General features: G+C 41.4%; 3 protein-coding genes across 4 annotated transcripts; 1 reads left to right on the top strand and 2 right to left on the bottom strand.

Moving 5' to 3' along the window:
• The first annotated feature begins 458 nt into the window (after nt 1-458).
• Nucleotides 459-8,454, top strand: chek1 (checkpoint kinase 1). Of its 2 annotated transcripts, XM_004076376.4 has the most exons (13): nt 460-780; nt 1,654-1,768; nt 3,176-3,284; nt 3,397-3,461; nt 3,536-3,605; nt 3,681-3,869; nt 4,191-4,295; nt 6,206-6,289; nt 6,487-6,553; nt 6,627-6,795; nt 6,899-7,027; nt 7,114-7,215; nt 8,137-8,454. In XM_004076376.4, the coding sequence occupies exons 1-13, from the start codon at nt 716-718 to the stop codon at nt 8,230-8,232; spliced, it is 1,365 nt and encodes a 454-aa protein (XP_004076424.1). In that variant the 5' UTR covers nt 460-715; the 3' UTR covers nt 8,233-8,454. The 2 variants fall into 2 exon arrangements, with proteins under 2 accessions (XP_023817953.1, XP_004076424.1); XM_023962185.1 differs by lacking the exon at nt 6,206-6,289 and having other exon boundaries at nt 459-780.
• A 156-nt stretch (nt 8,455-8,610) lies between these two features.
• LOC105355623 (V-set and immunoglobulin domain-containing protein 10-like 2) lies at nt 8,611-14,203 on the bottom strand. Its single transcript, XM_020708851.2, has 8 exons — nt 13,899-14,203; nt 13,556-13,813; nt 13,188-13,478; nt 11,278-11,631; nt 10,300-10,422; nt 10,196-10,220; nt 10,025-10,125; nt 8,611-8,852 (listed from the first exon to the last, which is right to left on the bottom strand). Exons 1-8 carry the CDS (start codon nt 14,188-14,190, stop codon nt 8,701-8,703), a joined length of 1,596 nt encoding a protein of 531 aa, XP_020564510.1. The 5' UTR covers nt 14,191-14,203; the 3' UTR covers nt 8,611-8,700.
• Nucleotides 14,204-14,659: 456 nt separating this feature from the next.
• LOC105355624 (V-set and immunoglobulin domain-containing protein 10-like 2) lies at nt 14,660-17,619 on the bottom strand. The gene is made up of 3 exons (XM_023962186.1): nt 17,157-17,619; nt 15,067-15,342; nt 14,660-14,965 (listed from the first exon to the last, which is right to left on the bottom strand). Exons 1-3 carry the CDS (start codon nt 17,581-17,583, stop codon nt 14,670-14,672), a joined length of 999 nt encoding a protein of 332 aa, XP_023817954.1. The 5' UTR covers nt 17,584-17,619; the 3' UTR covers nt 14,660-14,669.
• Between the last annotated feature and the right edge of the window lie 386 nt (nt 17,620-18,005).

Raw genomic sequence — 18,005 nt, 5'->3', positions numbered from 1 at the left:
AGTTTTTATTATTGACTTACTTTCGCTTTAATACAGTTACACATGAAAAAGAACTTTGATAAGTCCATGAAAATGCTTTTAATAACATTATAATTTAGGCGACATTGCACCAGCAAGCAGCACTGGCTGTGGCTCGTAACTGATTTGATGCTAGCACATGCAGATTGTTGAATTCACTCGCACAGCAAATAAAATGAAACAACAATATCACAACGGGTCATCAATTTAAATAGAGCATCTTTGCGACCGTTTGATTGACAGCAAATTAAAAGGAGAAATACTCAGACATGCAAAAATGAACTGATTTTTATTACAACTGTTCTCTTTCATAAGAAAAATGCCAGAAAGACATGTCAAAAACTTTCCTCGGAGGGATACTTATGAGTGGAATGTAATATGTCCTCCAATTCCGGAATGACCCGCGTGGTGGCGGTAATGCACAAAAAAGTGTTTTCCAACAACAGAAGAAGAAGAAACGGAAGTTGTCACTGGGAAAGTTCTTAGCGCCAAATTCGTGAAGCTTTGCTGGTTCTGAACCGAACTGGCTCGATGGATATCTGTGAAAAGGAACAAGAGGAGACAGCAGCCGTGTAGATTGGACTTTTCAGTCTGACCAAACCAGGCTCTCTGAGCCGAGCAGCAGCTGTTGTCCACTTTCAGGACTGGTTCTGTTCTGACCGGCTCTCTCTCTCTGTTCTCCATCCTCATCATCATCATGGCGGTGCCTTTCGTGCAGGACTGGGACGTGGTCCAGACGCTGGGAGAAGGAGCTTATGGAGAGTAGGAACCCTTTTTCTTTTTGGACCCTTCAGAAAGTCTTTTCATGGCGTAGCAGGACCACACGTGTTCATTAGAACCCACACACAACATCTGCACACACATCTGCTGAAGACTAGTAGAGGAGTTAGTGAGCGGGTTTCAGTTTTGGAAGATTTTGACACTTATCCCTTGTGCTATCAAAGGCACGTTAACGCTGGGAGTGGGGTCATCTGGACCCCACAAGTCAAGACAGTGCGCTGAACCTTTTTTTTTCAATGATTTGTGATCTTCACTGGTGTCCATGGATTCCATGAAATCTTTCCACCTTTATCCACCTTTGTCATGGTAGGGAGAACACGTCAATGTAAGGGTGGGGTCATCTGGACCCCATAGCACAAGGGTTATTGATGGATCAAAGCCAAATCTAACTAACAGAAAACTTTCATTGTTGTAAATTAGACATAAAAGTAAAAATCATTGTAAATGTTTTGCCATTAAAATGATTACAAGCATAACATATGATATGCTTAGATTAAAGCGGTCCGAATCTGTTTTTAAATATTTTAGAATAGGACCATGTGGAAAACCCATCAGAAAAAGTTATGTAGAAAGAGTTTTAGTGAGGATTTATCACACGGGAAGAGAGGCAGGAGAAGAACAGCTGTATATGTATTCAGATAAATTATAAAGATGAAAGTGTAATGCAACAAAAAGGATAAGAATCTGACATGAAATTATTATTTACAAAAAAATGTTTTTTTGCAAACACATTTTTAACCAAACTGATTTGTTTTGAATAGAAATTTAATAAATGAAGAGGGAGCAATGCAATTGAGAATTGATTTTATCCTTATTTTTGGTTTGTTTTTGTTCCTACGCTGATCTGGTGTTCAGAGTGAGGCTGCTGGTGAACAGGCAGACGGAGGAGGCGGTGGCGGTAAAGGTGATCGACACGTCACAAGCAGAGGAGTGTGCAGAAAATGTCAAGAAAGAGATCTGCATCCATAAGGTATCCCAGCCACGTCTAAAACAGCTGGTCCCAACCAGGCACTTCTGACACAAATCATCTCTCATTTTTGTTGTTTAAGCAATTTGTTTACAGATTAAAAAAGGAATCTATTGAATAATTTTTGCATTTTTAAAAACCTGAATAAGTACCCATTCTTACTGGTTAATTAAAAAGCTTTGAACTCCCTCTCCGATTGTCTTTTGATCTATTTTCAAAAAATGTCCCTGGTGGTCTTTCAATTACGATTATTCCATTATTAGCCAAAATGAAAAAGAAATGTGTCGTTTTCTAAGACATACAGTTAGGACCATAAATATTTGGACAGAGACACATTTTTTCTAATTTAGTTTCTGTACATTACTACAATTTGAAATAAATCAACTCAGATGCCATTGAAGTGCAGACTTTCAGCTTTTATTTCATGGGTTGAACAAAAAGATTGCATAGAAATGTGAAAAACTAAAACATTTTTTAAACACAATCCCTTCATTTCATGGGCTCGTAAGTAATTGGACAATTGACTTCCATGCTATTGCATGGGCAGGTGTGGGCAATTCCCTTGTTATGTCATTATGAGTGAAGCAGATAAAAGGCCTGGGGTTGATTAGAGGACTCGTGCTTGCATTTTGAAGATTTTGCTGTGAACAGACATGTGGTCAAAGGAGCTCACCATGCAGGTGAAAGGAGCCATCATTACGCTGAGGAAACTGTAGCAGTTCATTAAAAATATACCTCTGAGTTGTGGGCGGAACCGTTGACACGGAACAACCCTGTCCTCACTTCCTGACACCCAGCTTTTTACATGTTATTCCACTAGCTTACAGCCCCTCACATCCTCACCCTAACATTATCGGTGCAACACAAATGGCGAGCAACATTGGACCCATGCAGCCGTACAGTTTCTAGCCAGATACCACCTCGGACGAGGAAGACGAAGACCTACATGGATATATTCATCTACAGTCAGGACCATAAATATTTGGACAGAGACACATTCTTTCTGTACATTACCACAGTGAATTTTAAATAAAACAACTCAGATGCCATTAAAGTGCAGACTTTCAGCTTTTATACCATGGTTTGAACTAAAAGATTTCATAGAATTATGAAAAACTAAAGCATTTTTTAAACACAATCCCTTCATTTCATGGGCTCTTAAGTAATTGGACAAATACAAAGGGAGACATTGTATTTTCTACATTGCAGATACGTTCTTTTTCAAACGGTCTTTTTTTGTGATTCGCAACCATTTGAAAATAAAAATACTCAAAAATACCATTGCAAGCTCAATTTTCTTCATATAGTTTTTTCCATCATGAGAACATGTTGAGAAAACCAGAAACACAATTTTCGTCAGAGTGGGTCTTTGAAATTGTCTGTTCATCTGAAATATTATTTTTTTTGTAGATTCTCAACCACTGCAACATTGTAAGGTTTTTCGGTCATCGGAGAGAAGGAACAACCGTCTATCTCTTCCTAGAATACTGCACTGGAGGGGAGCTGTTTGACCGCATTGGTAAGATGCTCACTTTAAATTCAGCGGAGTCTTTACTTGTTTTGTCTCTAAGGATTATTGTGGTTTAATGTTGGTCACATTGTTTGCAACTTCTAACTAATGTTTCCTCCAGAACCTGATGTGGGGATGCCAGAGAGAGATGCTCATCGGTTTTTCCAGCAGCTCATCGCCGCTGTGGTAAGTAACTCTCACCAGTGTATCCATAAGTCTGTCCGTTCCTGCTCGCTAATTCCGGAGTTTGTATTTAACAGGAATACCTCCACAAACTCGGCATCACCCACAGAGACATAAAACCTGAGAACATTCTTCTGGATGACAAAGGTTATAGACTGTATGTGTGTCGCGTCTTCCCTCAAAACCTCGTGGTTCCCTAAACACCAACGATTTTGTCTTTAGACAATCTGAAGCTGACCGACTTTGGCCTGGCTACCATGTTTCGCTTCAAAGGACGCGAGCGGCGTCTGAATCGACTCTGTGGAACTCTGCCTTATGTGGCTCCGGAACTGCTCAGCCAAAGCGAGTACCACGCTCAGCCCGCAGACATCTGGGCGTGTGGGATCGTCCTCACTGCCATGCTGGCTGGAGGTAAGGTTAACGGAGTCATGGAAAAGGACTGGAATAAAAAATTATGTTAATTTGTACCCAGTTCTCCAAACATACTAAATAAATTCAATGCCTTTCAGTAAGACTCACAGTCGAAAACATATCTTTTAGAGCTTTATTTCCAATCAAGGAGTGACACGTGACGGATACATTCACATCCTCTATATCCTCTAAGTAAAGATTTAGTCACGCAAATACAAAACCAAAAACCACAATAGTTACACAATGCTCAATATTTGTCCATAAGTCTGTATGTATGATCCATGTCCTTGAATTCTGTAACAGTATTTTTGTGTTTGTCAGAGCTGCCATGGGACCAACCCACTGAGAGCTGTCAGGAGTATGCAGACTGGCTTCAGAGGAAAACCTACCTACCTCCCTGGAAGAAAATACAACCAGCCCCCCTTAGTGAGTCTGATTTCGCTGTGTGCTGGGGCCTCATTTATAAACGTTGCGTACGCACAAAAGAAGGCGTACGCCTCTCTCTACGCAATAATTGATATTTATAAAAAGCAAACTTGACGGGAAAATGTGCGGTCCTTCACGCAAGCTCTGACCCAGGCGTACGCACAAAAACGGGTGAAATGAGAAACGGCGACACCGTCGGCAGATGGAAGAAACACGTGAAAGTGAAAATGACCATACTGCCTCTCATAAATAACATGAAGACTTCACAAAGCAAGTCTTACAATTAAAAGCCTACACGAACACCCGTTTGATCGATCAGCAGTGAGACAAACAAAAAAAATCAAACGAAAATTACAACAGAAATTCAAATGAACACATATTTGCAAAAAGAAAAGTGAAATATGTTCTGCAATATTGGCATGTTGTGCAATTCATCCTCATAAATAATTTAGTTAAAAGAACAAAATAATGTACAAAACTGATATTCTCGTTAATGTGTCCGTCTGGCGGAGCAGATATAGGGGCAATTAGACAGACAGACAGACGTATTAATTGTCCACTGGGGAAAGTTGTTTTCATAGTAAAACATTTCTTCACAAGTTACGGAATTATGGTTTTCATGCATATGCCTTTAGTTTGTTTTCTTTTTGATAAAACAATGTATGGCGTATGTCTCAACCATTCAGAAAGCAACAAGAAATTACATTTGCGCTGAACAATTTCCCATTTCCACGTCGATTATTACCGACATCTGTAGCTTGTCAGATGTAAATAAATGGATGGACATAAAATGCCCCATCACAATGCGTAATGACGCACAATGGCTGATCTTGCGCTCTTAGAAGATGTGGCAAATGGAAGAATTCGGAGCGAACGCATCTTTAGACAGCAAGAAGACTTGCTGGCAAACGAGGACGAGTGGCTTATGAGCCGGTTCCGACTTCCTCGAGCCGTCCTGTTGGACCTCTGCACTCTCCACTTAATAGGGATTCCCCAATTATTGCCGCCAGTCTCTCATCAAGAGGGGTCAGCTCCGGTGTCTCCCCCCCACGTGGCAGACACACTCAGGCGATGGAGCGCTAGACGTTTTTTTGCCTCGACTTTGATGTCCGACCATTTCTTTTTTATTTCGGCCACGGTCCGAGGTTGTGAGGCTACAGCATTAACGGCGTCTGCCACCGTTTGCCACTCACGTGCCTTTTTGGCATTAGTAATGCCCACACTGTGCCCTCAGAACAACACTTTTTTTCCTCTTTTCCACCTCGCCAACGATAACTTCTACTTCACATTGAGTGAAGTTCCGTTTTTTTGATTTCCTCTCTGTATTTGCCATGGTTTCGCAATCAATGAATATTCATTTGTGGGCGTTTCACGGACTATTTATGGGCAACTATGGGCGTTTCATGCAGCCGCAAAAGCTGCGCTGCATTTAGAATCGGTTGTGATTTTTTAAGGGAAAGATGCGTAGGATGTGCGTGCGCACGGTTTTATAAATCCGGATATTTCTGTGCGTACGCACGTCCTATGTTTCATCCGTACGCCACTTCTGACACAAATCCTACGCATCAAGTTTTATAAATGAGGCCCCTGATCTTTAATGTCATTCTCCCAACAACTGCTCTTCACATGTGGTCCCGCGTAATCATACTCCCACCTCATTATAACATAAAAGCTTCTTACCTTTGGTGGAGATTTCTTAGACTTCTATTCCAACATTTCTGTCTTTTCTTTTAGTTCATTGTGTTTGTTCTATCAGGTTCTGCCATTGGAGAAATATGTTTGATAAGGAAAAGACACTTCTGTGTTTGGACTAATGTTGGAGCCTAGTATCAGATTGCTTTAAAATAAAAGTGCTTCAGTTTAGATTCAGAAATGACTTTGTTGGATGATAATTCTTCTAATGTCCTTAGGCTTGTTGTCCAAATTACTGCAACCCAATCCCAATACCCGGATCACTGGAGAAGAGCTAAAGAAAGACCGCTGGTTTACACAAGGCAAGAGGCACCATCAGTCCCACACAGACCTGCTGCAAAGATTTGATCCTTCACTGTTGGAATATTCTTGGATAAAGATATAATGAAAAAGTCATTATTTTACAATGACCTTTGATATGCTTGTAGTTTGTTGAGAAGTTCTGTAAAATGGGTTTAAGGCAGGATAATGATGTATTAATGAATCTGTGCCTCCTCAGGATGTCTGAGCTCGGGCTGCAGCAAGGTTCTTCACAACAACAGGGATTTTATGTTCCGTGCTAGCAGGTCTGAAACGTGTCCTTCTCCTCCTCCTTGTGTTTTTGTTGACCCATGTGCTTAAAGCTCCTCTTCTGTGCAGTGACGACAGGATGCAGCTGTCCAGCTCTCAGCCTGATTTTGCCGCTGGCGGCTGGGAAGCCATGCTGGTGTTTGGGCAAAGCGAAGGTCAAGTCAGCTTCTCGCAGCCGACCAAGCCTGAGCACATGCTGCTGGGTAGTCAGTTACTGGCCACGCCTGGAGCCAGTCAGGTGATGGTTAAATTTCAGGGATGGTTCTTCTTCTTTCTGGATGTCTGTTATCATCTATCGCCACCTCCTCCCAGTTCTAACTTCAGTTTTTTGTGTTCCACAGTCGCCGTGGCAGAAATTAGTTCGGAGAATGACCCGTTTCTTCACCACAGTGGATGCTGATGCAACTTTGTCTGCGCTGAAAGACACCTGTGATGCTCTTGCACTCGGTTTCAAACTCACCTGCAGACAGGTAAAGCTGTATTTTTTGTAGATGACCACGTTTTTTTTTTTAAGTAAAAGTGGAAAGAAACATCGATCTCTTCTCAATACTTACAGGTAACTCTGAACACGCTGGATAAACGCAACAACCCGCTAGTCTTTAAGGTCCTGCTCCTGCATTTGAACCAGAAAGTGCTTCTGGACTTCAGGCTGTCTAAGGTAGGTTTAGGCTTTGTTTTGTAGTTGCCCCATGAATCTAAATCATCGTCACTGTCATTCACTAATGAGATAATAAAAAGACCACCAACAAAAGCTGAAAGGTAAAAACAAACCAGTAAAAAAATTGTTTTACATTTCTATTTATTTTATTGTATTTGTCTGACTTGGGAGTAAAGATCTGGAAAAATCAGAAATGACTGCAGAGGACAGTCCATAGTCCCACTCTGATCATCTTTTGATCTATTGTCAAAGTGTTCCCAGTCATCCTTTTAATTATAAATATGTCGTTTTTAGTCAAAATCCAAAAACTGTCGTTTTCTAAGACAAAGTTTCTGCAGAGCAGCAGACGTTCATTAGAAATTTGCCTCCGAGTTGTGGGCGGAACTGTTGATTCAGAGTAAGCCTACCTCCATTTCCCAGCATCCCTTTAAAATGCACTCCCACTAGCTTACAGCCCCTAGCTCACACTCCCTTACATTACCTGTGTAACAAAATTTCGAGCAGTATTGGAGCCATCCTGCGGTACAGTCTAGAGCCAGATTCCAGCTCAGAGAAAGAAAACAAAGACGTGCATGGATGTATTTGTCTGCAAGTGGATGCATCAGATTGGAGCGGAGCAGGAAGCTTGTACCCAGCGTATTTTCTACGTCACAACTGGGAGCTTTTTCAGGACATTTTTTCATCTGCTACTGAGTCACCACAGTTTTAATTAAAAAAAAATACTCAGAATTGCTGTTTTAAACTTGAAGTCTTTTCTATATGTCCTCCATAATGAGAAAAAGGCCACAAGATCATGTTAAAAAGACGTGTCTATTGTACAAAGGCTTCCTGTCTTTGGCCTTTTAAAGTACCTTCAATGTTAATCTCTTACAGTAAAGGATAGACCAACAGGTATTCATGTTTTCCTTGTGTTTTTTTTAGGGTGACGGTTTGGAGTTCAAGCGCCTCTTTGTGAAAATCAAGCAGAAGCTGGGCGACATTGTCAACAGTCAGAAGATTTTACTGCCTGTGGTGTGAACAGCTTCAAATGGACTCCAGGCTTTCGCTGTACATATTTCCGTGTTGTGTGTGAAAGTTCCGCTGTCATCGTGCAAAGTTCCTGTTTAATATTTCTAGTTTGAAAGTGAACAAACTCGGTTATACAGTGACAGACTGCTTGTGTTTAGACTAAGATGTTTTTATTACATTACATGAATATTAGGCTTTACAAAGAGATGAATAAATGACTGACAGACCAACTGTATGCTGCATCCTTCGTAACACAGACATAACCTATTGTGGAAAAACTTCAGCTGAAAAGAAACGTATAAATAATGCGGGGGAAACAAGCGCCCACTGACCATAAGGTTTTGAAATGACTGCGCTAAATAATTTTATTTTTTTAAAGTGCTAATATCTGAAATCTCTGTGAACAGATGGGTTGGTTTTTTTTTTTTTTTTTAGAATGCTGTTGGACCCTTCAGCTATGGTCAGCATCAGGTACCACTACGAGCCTGTAGCCTTGACTGTGATAGTGACGCTGACGGGCTCGTTATCATCTGTGGGAGGGGCTTGGATTGTGGGGGTGGGGCTTGGAGTGGCACTCGGAGGGGGGATGGTAAGCGGTGAGGCTGCTCGGGGTATCGCAATAACTGGACCTGAAAAAGAGGAATAATGGACAGTTGAGAAACTTAAGGATGCCTACCTGCCTCCTTACTAGGTCTGATCATTGGATGCAGATTTAAGATCTGAAACCTTACTCCGTGTCCCAATGAGCTCTTGTTAGAGGCTAATTTAGAGATGATTCTAACAAACAGTGTTGGCTTTGTAGTTGGTACACAAGTAGGTCCCCTTTCACTAATAGAAATTAGTCAAGCCGTAGGCTTGTTTTTTTACTATTCAAAAATAAAGTTAAGCTTGAAAGGTAATGTAGTGTTTTTGACCTGTGATCATTAAATCCTGAGATCTCACCATTTTATTTCATTAATGGGTGTGTTCTAAAACCTGTCCCACCTGTTTGTTAGTCCAACCTTTTGCTTGATTTTGGTTATTCTGGGCTTTGATAACAACTCCGAACTACCATCAAACGTTACCCAAAATACCCAAAACAATCAACTGGATTCCTAGCTTTGCCCTCTACTCTTAAAGACCCACTAGGATCACCTTTTGATCTATTGTGAAAGAGTTCCCTGTGATCTTTTTAATTATGATTATGTTGTTTTTAGCCAAAATCCCAAAACCTGTTTCCTTTTTTAAGACATAGTTTCTGCAGAGCGGTAGTAGTTTGTCTGATATGGACTAAGCCTTTGCTCAATTCCCATCACCTCTGTTTAAAATCTATCCTGCTAGTTTACAGCCCCTCAAACCCCCAACCTAACATTACCAGTGCAACAAAAATGGTGAGCAATATTGCAGCTATCCAACCGTACAGTTTAGAGCCGTATAGAACTACAGAATTATTGATATGATATGATATGCATCAGAATGGAGCAGAGCAGGGAGCTTGTAGCCTGCCAACTGTGGCACCTATTTCACTGAGACAGGCTTTTTTTAAACAGCATTTTCTCATCTGCTCCTGATTCACAACAATTTGAATAAAGAAATCCTCAGAAAAGCAAGTTTAGGCTTAATTTTCTTAATATATAACCATGACATGACAAAAATTCCAAAAAAGAACGTAATAAAAAAAACACAAAAACAGAATTGTCTTTGAAGTGGGTCTTAATAGTAAGCATTTTTGTACAAGATTCAAAAGTTGCAATGAACCCCGTAAGAAACTTTCATGCATTTCACTTTTTCTGTGTTTATTTTGTCTGAGTGTTCATCTTGCCTTCACTGGAGGATCCACCCCTGTCCTCTCTTCCTCCCTCTAAGCCACTGACCACCTCATCCTCGGGGAAGTTGATGTTTTCCCTGGATTGGCTGTGCTGTCTGGAAACACAAAGCAGATCAATGTAAATGTGGGAAACTACCCATCATCAACTTTGAAAGTGTTACTTACGAGCCAAACAGCATGTCATGAAGTCCTGTGGAAACAGAGACAGTATTATACCACAGCACAGCATTTCAGTGGATTTCTTATAGTGAGCAGTTGCTGTGACTCACGGGGATTGTTGTTGCGGTTGCGGATTATGTACACGAGCAGCAGAGCCGTCAGAATGGCTGCGAAGAGCATCCCGCCTATAGCTGCTCCAATCACAGCAGGGTACATGTTGCTGCGTGGTTCCGCTGCAACACATCACAATTACACATTGCAAAATAGTTGACACTAATAGAATTGCTTGCTGAAGTGCAAATAAACCCCCATATATTAGAAAAGCGTTTCCTGCAACTGTAAACTAATGAAGAGTTGCAGCTCTTGGTCAAACAGGGGAATCTGTGCAATACTGTAATTCTTTTGCCTGAAAGCCATTAGACCATTTTGAACTGATGATGCAGGTCAGACTTTCCCTAAACTCGTCAGGGGCTGCATATCTTTTGATTTTCCAAATGTCACTGCACAAGTTTTTTTCTGCAGTTTTTATCCTCTTAGATTGTGTATGCCTGTAGGTTAAAAAGAGATCAATTGTTTCCAAGCATTAAAAAGATTTGATCAATTTCCTGTTGCCCATTGGTGATGTTGTTTCCATGACAACTGGATAGCACTGAGTACTCCATCACAGATCAGGTATTCAGATATTGCTCTGTGGTGCCTAAAGGTTTGCAGTACTCCCCTCTTCTCTGCAGGACTTCCTACCCTCAATGCAGATTCATTGCTGTTTCAGATATTTCATTCACAGTGAGTGGAGATTGAAAACGTTCAGTCAGAAAAAAGAAAGCAGAAGGTGTCAAGAGGAACCAGTGGATGCTGTGTTACTGTGAGGGGACGTGTGTGAGCGAGTGACATAACTGTTCACCTAGGAGGGTCAAAAAGAGAAAACAGACCGTTATCATTGAAGCAATCAGCAGAAATATAAAATACGTTTGAATAATCACCTGCTTCAGATTTTTATAACACTGTCTGCACTACCTCGTTTTTTGTATTTTTAAAATTTTGCTTAAAATGATAAATTGTGGACATTCGACCCATATTATATCCTGTACCTGGAGTCTTTGCAGAAGACGGGTATCCGACGGTACGGTAGTTAATAGACATGATGCGAAACTGGTATGTAAACGTCGGTGTCAGCCCTTGTACTGTGTGACTCCTCACATCTGGATCTTGGATGATGTTTTGATACCAGTCTGTGGCAGCAGCTTTCTCCTTCGCCTGCTTTAGGGAGCCATTGCTATTTCTCCCCTTTCCTGGTCGCTCGGACACCAAGCGGTGCTCGAGAGAAAAGCCTGTCCACCCTCCGTTTGTCTCACTCTCCACCTGCCACTCCAGCTCCACCTGGTTTCTCTGTCGGCTGTTGTATGTCACTTTGATCAGGGTTGCATTGGGTGGCATGGGGTGTTCTGATGAAAACAAATACGTGTAATTTAGAACAAAAAAAACACACACATTTACCTTGGATAATTTATCCTAAGCAGTATAGACCAGGGGTCACCAACCAAGCTAACCCTGCTTCAGTAATTGCTGCTCACCTGGATCAGGTTTGTTCAGTCAGTCAGAAACAGTGCCTCTACTGAAGCAGGTTAGCTGCAGAACAAGCAGGACAGTACCCCACGAGGAACAGGGTTGGTGACCCCTGGTCTAAAGAATCATACTTCACTTAGTAATTCGACTACTGCATCATGATGGCCGCATGCAGTGGTGGTGCAAAGGGTTATGATCCACGCTAACAGGTGCTAACACTATCCTAAACAAGGAGACTCCTAAAAGGTCCAACATTTGCATCTAGGATTTCTGTTTTGTAACTGTAGACACATATACACTAGATTTGTGGCAGCTCTGACATCACTCATAGGATTCTGATGGTTTAAATGAAATCATCATGCATGTGAACAGGAGTTTGGCATATTTTTAAATATGGCTGATATGGCGAGACAAACTAAAGTGGGAGTTTTGTTCGATCAATGGGTCCACCCAGCTCCTAAAACAAAACACCAAATAAAATTAAGAAAACTGTTTGGTAAGCAACTAGCTATTTATGAGTTTTGTGGCAAAATTTTACTTTTTGTTTGTGTCATAGAATTCGGATCTGCCTCCAGTGGTCAGTTGAGAAACAGCACTTTTAAAATTTGGTTATGAAATGCTAAGACTTGATTATAATTTGTTTTTCTTTTAGACTAGTAGCTTACACTTTGAAAAAATACTCATCACATTACAATTAAAGTTACATTCACACACTGTTCTTTCAAGAGCGCGCTCAACGCGTAAAAACAAAAGAAAAGACAATAAAAATACTTAGTTATTTTCTTTACATTATAATTGCTCCTTATCATAAACAGACAGATTTGCAGTTATACATACAACATACATACACGCGACACAATGAATACATTAAATATTATTATCGCCAAATAGAGTTTGATTAATTATTTGAAAGAGAGTGGAAAGAAGCATGTGTATATACTGTATGCCTACCCCTGTTCTTCTACAAGACAGAAAAAAAGAAAACTGGAGTACTGGACAAAACCTTTATGTGCTGCAATCAACAAGCCTGAAAATCAAAGATCATTTTCTATGATCTCAGCATTGCATTAAAAACATTTATAATTTAATGATAAAAGTCTGTCCACCAAACTTTGCACACCAAAACAGGGTAGGAAGGTAATGTTGAATAAATTATATTTATGTTGTACTTCACACTTTAAAGAAATCCTAAATTGCTAGTTCATCTATAAAGAAAACATCAGTGCAAGACTGATAAACTTGAATTGAGAGCAAGTGAGGCCTGAGATCCTGCAAGCTCAGCCTTTATATTGCAGTGGTCCACTGAGTCCTTGTCCAGTATCTGTCTTGTAATAAACTTTAATCTTTTAGTGAAATTGGACAAACAGCAAAAATAAAGATCAGTTTGTTGAATGATATGTTTAGATAAAGGGGTATATAAAAAAAACCGTCTTACTTTTAACCACCAGAGTGACGTTGATTTCTGCTCCTCCAACAGCATTTGAAGTGGAGCACCTGTACTCTCCACTGTCTTGAGTTTCGTCTGTGTCTCTCACGGTCAGATTGGCCCATGCAGATGTTCGCAGCAGCATGTACTTTGACGTGTCACGGATATCAGCACCTCGATTGTTGAACCAGGTGATTTCGTTGACAGGAAGATAGTTAGCTCTCAGATTACAGGTTAGCTGCACATCAGTTCCTTCGTAGACAGAGATGACTCTGCGTTGGGTCAACAACACGGGGGCCTCTACTCATAAAAAGACATTCATTAGTTTGATTGACCAATCACACGTGTGCTTTTGTGTTGTGAGAATGAGTGCTGACCCAGAGTCAGTCTGCAGGTCTTGGGTTGGATTAGAAGTGGGTGCTGAGCATAGCAGATGTAGGGTTCCCCACTGCGAGCAGTACCGTAACGAAGGACCAGGATGTTGGAGTTTTCTTGACCACCTTTGCTTTGGCCCCCAGGGCCCTCCCACCACACAAAAGCCTTTGGTGCCCCTCCATCCCACGAGCAGGATAACATCAGATGCTGTTGACTGTTGGTCACGTAGGCAAAACACAGCGGCTCTGCAGGAGGAAGAACTGGAGGAGGAGCAGTAAATGGTTGATTATTTCTGTTCTTTCCATCACTCTTTAATATTTTCGACTGTAAGGTTTTAAAACTCACGAGTGCGTGTGCTGCACTCTGTCTGCTGTTTCAGGGCAGGATGTGAGCCCACACAGCTAAACAAGCTGTTGTTGGGAATCAGGCCTCCAGGGGGCAGCAGAATGGTAGAGCTGTCCTGTGAATTTAGCTGATCTACAAGATCTCCTTTCCACTGGAGAGCAGGCAAGGGAAATCCACCAGGCCAGGAACAGATCAGTTTTAGTGAGGTGTAATTTAAAGCTGGTTCCACGGAGCAAATGGGGGATCCATCAGGAGGGTCTGCAAAAATGACAAAATAACAGCGCAGTGGCATGGAAAGTAGGAGTGATGAGAAATCTTATTGGAAAAAAATATCTATCTGGCAACATTTTGTTTGGAAAATTCCAGAAAACATACATCAGAGTTGAGAAAGTACTTAAATGAACTTTATCTTTGAAGAAACATCAAAACTGAGGGGCATGCAAAGACCAATAAGCACTTGAAAAGACTGCATTATTACGGTTAGGTACCTGCATGGGGGTCCCATCATATTTCGCTGTGGTCCGAACAGAAGAACTGGGCTGCAGCATTTCCATTTTCAGTTCTGTGTATGCGTGTTGCCATGTTGGAGTGTTTAAAGTTTACAACTGATGTGATGCATGGAGTAAGATAAGCCAGAGGAGATAAATGGTGCATTCATGAGAAGGTCAAGTGAAAGAAGATCTTATCTCACTTTTTCAATCATTTTGCAGATTGCAGAAGTGAGACGGAAAGAAGATGAGGACAGGTTCAAAGAGAGGCGATGCTAGGGAGTCAGTCAAGCGTATACTCACAGTACACGGTTAGGCTGATGGTTTTTTTTGAACGGGTGTTCAGGTAGGTGTTCTGGGCTAAACAAGCATAATCGCCAGTGTGCATGCGGAGGATCTTGGTGATGGTGAACTGTGGACCAGTGTAGACCTGGGAGTTGTTGTAGAACCAAACGTACTGACTGGCTGGATTGGACTGGGCTTGACACAGCAAAGAAACAGTCTCTCTTTCCAGAGCTGAGTATCCTCGTTCTGTGATGCTGAACGGAGTCACATTTATCTCAGGAAGGTCGGGGCCAACTGTGGAGACAGGAAGAACACGCTCACTCTGGGTCAGTGGAGGTCACATTATGACCTTTAAAGAACTCTCAAAATAATAAAAATAACTAGTGACTACTCACAGATGGTGTCCAGCCATAAGCGGTTGGAGCTGTCTGTATTAACAGCATTCGTGGCTATACAACGGTACCAGCCCGTGTGGTTCCTGCTGACGTCAGTCATGTTGACGATGCTGCTGCTGCCCTGGGCAATCACTGTGATGTTGCCATTGCGGGTTTCATGTTGCCACATGTACTTGATTGGCTCTGTCCCATTTTCCAGAATGCAGCGCATCCACATTGTGGATCCCTCCACCGGTGATGCATCACTTAGCAGCAGGTTAGGCTTACTGACTGGGACTGAATGAGAAGAGGACACACATGTTCATTCCTCCAAAACACCTCCATTCTTTCCTCATGAGCCTGAAACGTCTAAAAAGTTGGAACACACTTTGTCCTTTGTCCTCAGCTGAGGTTGTTTGAGGATAGTGAAGTCCGAATTTTAGCCAGAGAGAAAGGATGGTTTGAGCGAGGAGTGAAAGAAGCCATAAACCTTCTCTTAATAAGAATGGTGTTCTTAGGTTTATTCTTCCATCCATCTACAACAGTGTTCTAAAACCCAAACAAACTGAACCATTTTCACCTGGGTCGTTAACAGCTGAAAGAGATGACCAGTTTGGGGAGGGTAGCCATTGTCTCCCCAACCCCCAGCTCAGGACAATGGACCCTTACCGACCCGAAACCATGTAGTCTAAGTTGACAATACCATCTAGTTTCAGGCCTGACTCCTCCCCCACGAGCACATATAAACCACCTCTTTTACTAGCTAATTCAGAATTGACAAAGCTTTTTGGATAAGAGGTGAAATGTCTTCAACTTTAAAAACCAAGTCCAGATGACAGCCCTTGAACCTACTACTATAATGCATAAAGGTGCATAAATTGGTCATTCAAAATAGGAAATTGTAATCAATTAATTTGTTTTTGGATAAAAAGTGCATCAGTAATTAAAAAGCCATGATACATAATTAATATGTGTCCAAATGTGTAGAATAAAATAGATATAAAAAAAAACATCCCATGATACTGTACTGTGAATTTTAAAAACATTGCAGAATTCAAGCAGGTCCAGATTTTATTTTTAACAATTTTTCAGCCCTGTTTTAAATATGTATTACAATGGGGCAATAAATAAAAAGTGTTCTGGAGTCTTTCTGTTGGGCTTCTGTCTGCTTTGCTTGACCTGCAGGTTTCGTGATGGCAACACAAATGTAAGTAAAGCATTTTTTCTTGGGGACTCCAGGGCTAACACTGTATGACATTTGCTGTGTACCTCTTCTACTGCAACAGAGACCTGGAAAATGGCCCAGTCAGCATCATCAACCTCTGCCTGCTCTGGCACGTTCAGAATCTGGATTTTTTTGTACATTCGGTCGTGGTTCTATGAGAATTGCATTATGAGTTTTTCGACTTCTTCATACAATCCCAAATCTTTTATCCTTATCTTCGTTAGCACTAACTCGTACATCTAAATCTGATCTGAGTCTTAACCTATGTTTTCCAGGACAACAGCTTGCAGTTTATTGACCAGCAGATGGTATGCAACATCTTCACCTATTTCTTTATCCAGCTCACCACCATGTTAAGCTGTTACTGAGCATGCATGGTTGAATGTTGGAAATATTTGGACACAAATCGGATAACACAAGAACAAAACAAATCACTAGCCTTCTGAACACAGCTTCCTGACTTTAGTTGCACTTCTGATCATTCTTTTGGTCACATGGTCACATTTGGTAACAAGATTAACACCACTCGGACTACACAAAAATGCTAAGATACAATAACTCTGTGGTTATGCACCGTCTGACCAGAGACTCCAAGAAGAATTCTCCAAAAGGTTGTTGGGCTCATAAAGAGAGGTAAATCCTCCTTGAGTTATGCCTTTCACACATGACCACTCCACAGTGAAAGATAATGTTGTCCCTCTCCAGGACAACTCAGAGTTTTACTACAATCTAGCTAAGATCCAGGAACCTTCCCAGTAGGCGTTTTCTGTTTTCCCTAAGTGATAGATGTTCCCAGTTTCAAAGAGCAGGTTTACAAAATTACATCAGCTCTAACAGCCACACTTCTTCCTTGCCAAAAGAGAAGAAAGCAAAGAGCTGGTCTTACCTCGAACAGTAAGGTGCACATAGTAATAGTAGACTTTGGGCTCTCGCTCGATGTCATAGAAGGCTTGGCAGGTGAACAAGCCATGAGCAGCGAGAGGCAGCTTTTCGATGCTCACAGCTGCACTGTTGGATATTATGGTTATCTGTCCCAGGGTCTCAGCCAACTTCTGGATCCTTGGACCTTTACCTAGGTTATACACCACAGCTTTTATGGCTTCGGTGCCGGGCTGAGTGAAGCTCCATATGTACATATCAGGCACGGTGGGACCACACTCCAGGATCACAGCTTTGCCCACCACCCCATAAACGCTGATATCCTGGTACACCACCTCCCAGTTGGGGTTAACCTCCAGCGCTGACGTTGGGACAGGATACACTGACATGCCTGCAGATGAGTGTGTGAGTGGGAGAGGGGACAGTGGTGTCATGTGACTTGCTAATGTTCCACTGTTAGATTGATTACACCAGTGTTTCAGACAGTCAGAACTGTCTTTTATATTCTTTGCTGCTATATTCAAAAGTTTCAAGGACTACACATGTGTGTGGAATATATACACTGCATGTTAATAATTTGAATCATAACAAACTTGCTCTATAAGTCCAGACCATCATAAAACATGAGAATTGGTTCTTAGTAGACCAACCTGTTTAGATAAAGGTTAAATACATTTAAAGAGTAAAACAAAATCTCGTAACTTTGGAATTCATCAGTTGTGTCCAAGTTTCTTCACTACTCACTACTTAGCACAAAGTGCATTCACCATTTTGTAGGGCTGTCAGAATCTACAATTGCAAAATCTAGTGCTCTAGAAATATCCCATAAGTCTCTGCGAAAAACCAGTGTGCACCG

The sequence above is a fragment of the Oryzias latipes genome, chromosome 14 (genome assembly GCF_002234675.1).
Source record: "Oryzias latipes chromosome 14, ASM223467v1".
Taxonomy (NCBI): Eukaryota; Metazoa; Chordata; class Actinopteri; order Beloniformes; family Adrianichthyidae; genus Oryzias; species Oryzias latipes.
Note: the sequence above shows the minus strand (reverse complement) of the source record. Positions and strands in the feature narration are given on the sequence as shown.

Coding starts and splice junctions, on each gene's coding strand:
- chek1 (XM_004076376.4), top strand. CDS start 716: ATGGCGGTGCCTTTCGTGCAGGACTGGGACGTGGTCCAGACGCTGGGA. Junction 3,285..3,396: donor GGAGCTGTTTGACCGCATTG/GTAAGATGCTCA, acceptor TGTTTCCTCCAG/AACCTGATGTGGGGATGCCA. Junction 4,296..6,205: donor AATACAACCAGCCCCCCTTA/GTGAGTCTGATT, acceptor TAATGTCCTTAG/GCTTGTTGTCCAAATTACTG.
- LOC105355623 (XM_020708851.2), bottom strand. CDS start 14,190: ATGCCACTGCGCTGTTATTTTGTCATTTTTGCAGACCCTCCTGATGGA. Junction 13,814..13,898: donor AGAGTGCAGCACACGCACTC/GTGAGTTTTAAA, acceptor CTCCTCCTCCAG/TTCTTCCTCCTGCAGAGCCG. Junction 10,221..10,299: donor CAACCGCAACAACAATCCCC/GTGAGTCACAGC, acceptor CTGTTTCCACAG/GACTTCATGACATGCTGTTT.
- LOC105355624 (XM_023962186.1), bottom strand. CDS start 17,583: ATGACACCACTGTCCCCTCTCCCACTCACACACTCATCTGCAGGCATG. Junction 15,343..17,156: donor TGTGCACCTTACTGTTCGAG/GTAAGACCAGCT, acceptor CTTCTCATTCAG/TCCCAGTCAGTAAGCCTAAC. Junction 14,966..15,066: donor CTTATGGCTGGACACCATCT/GTGAGTAGTCAC, acceptor CTGTCTCCACAG/TTGGCCCCGACCTTCCTGAG.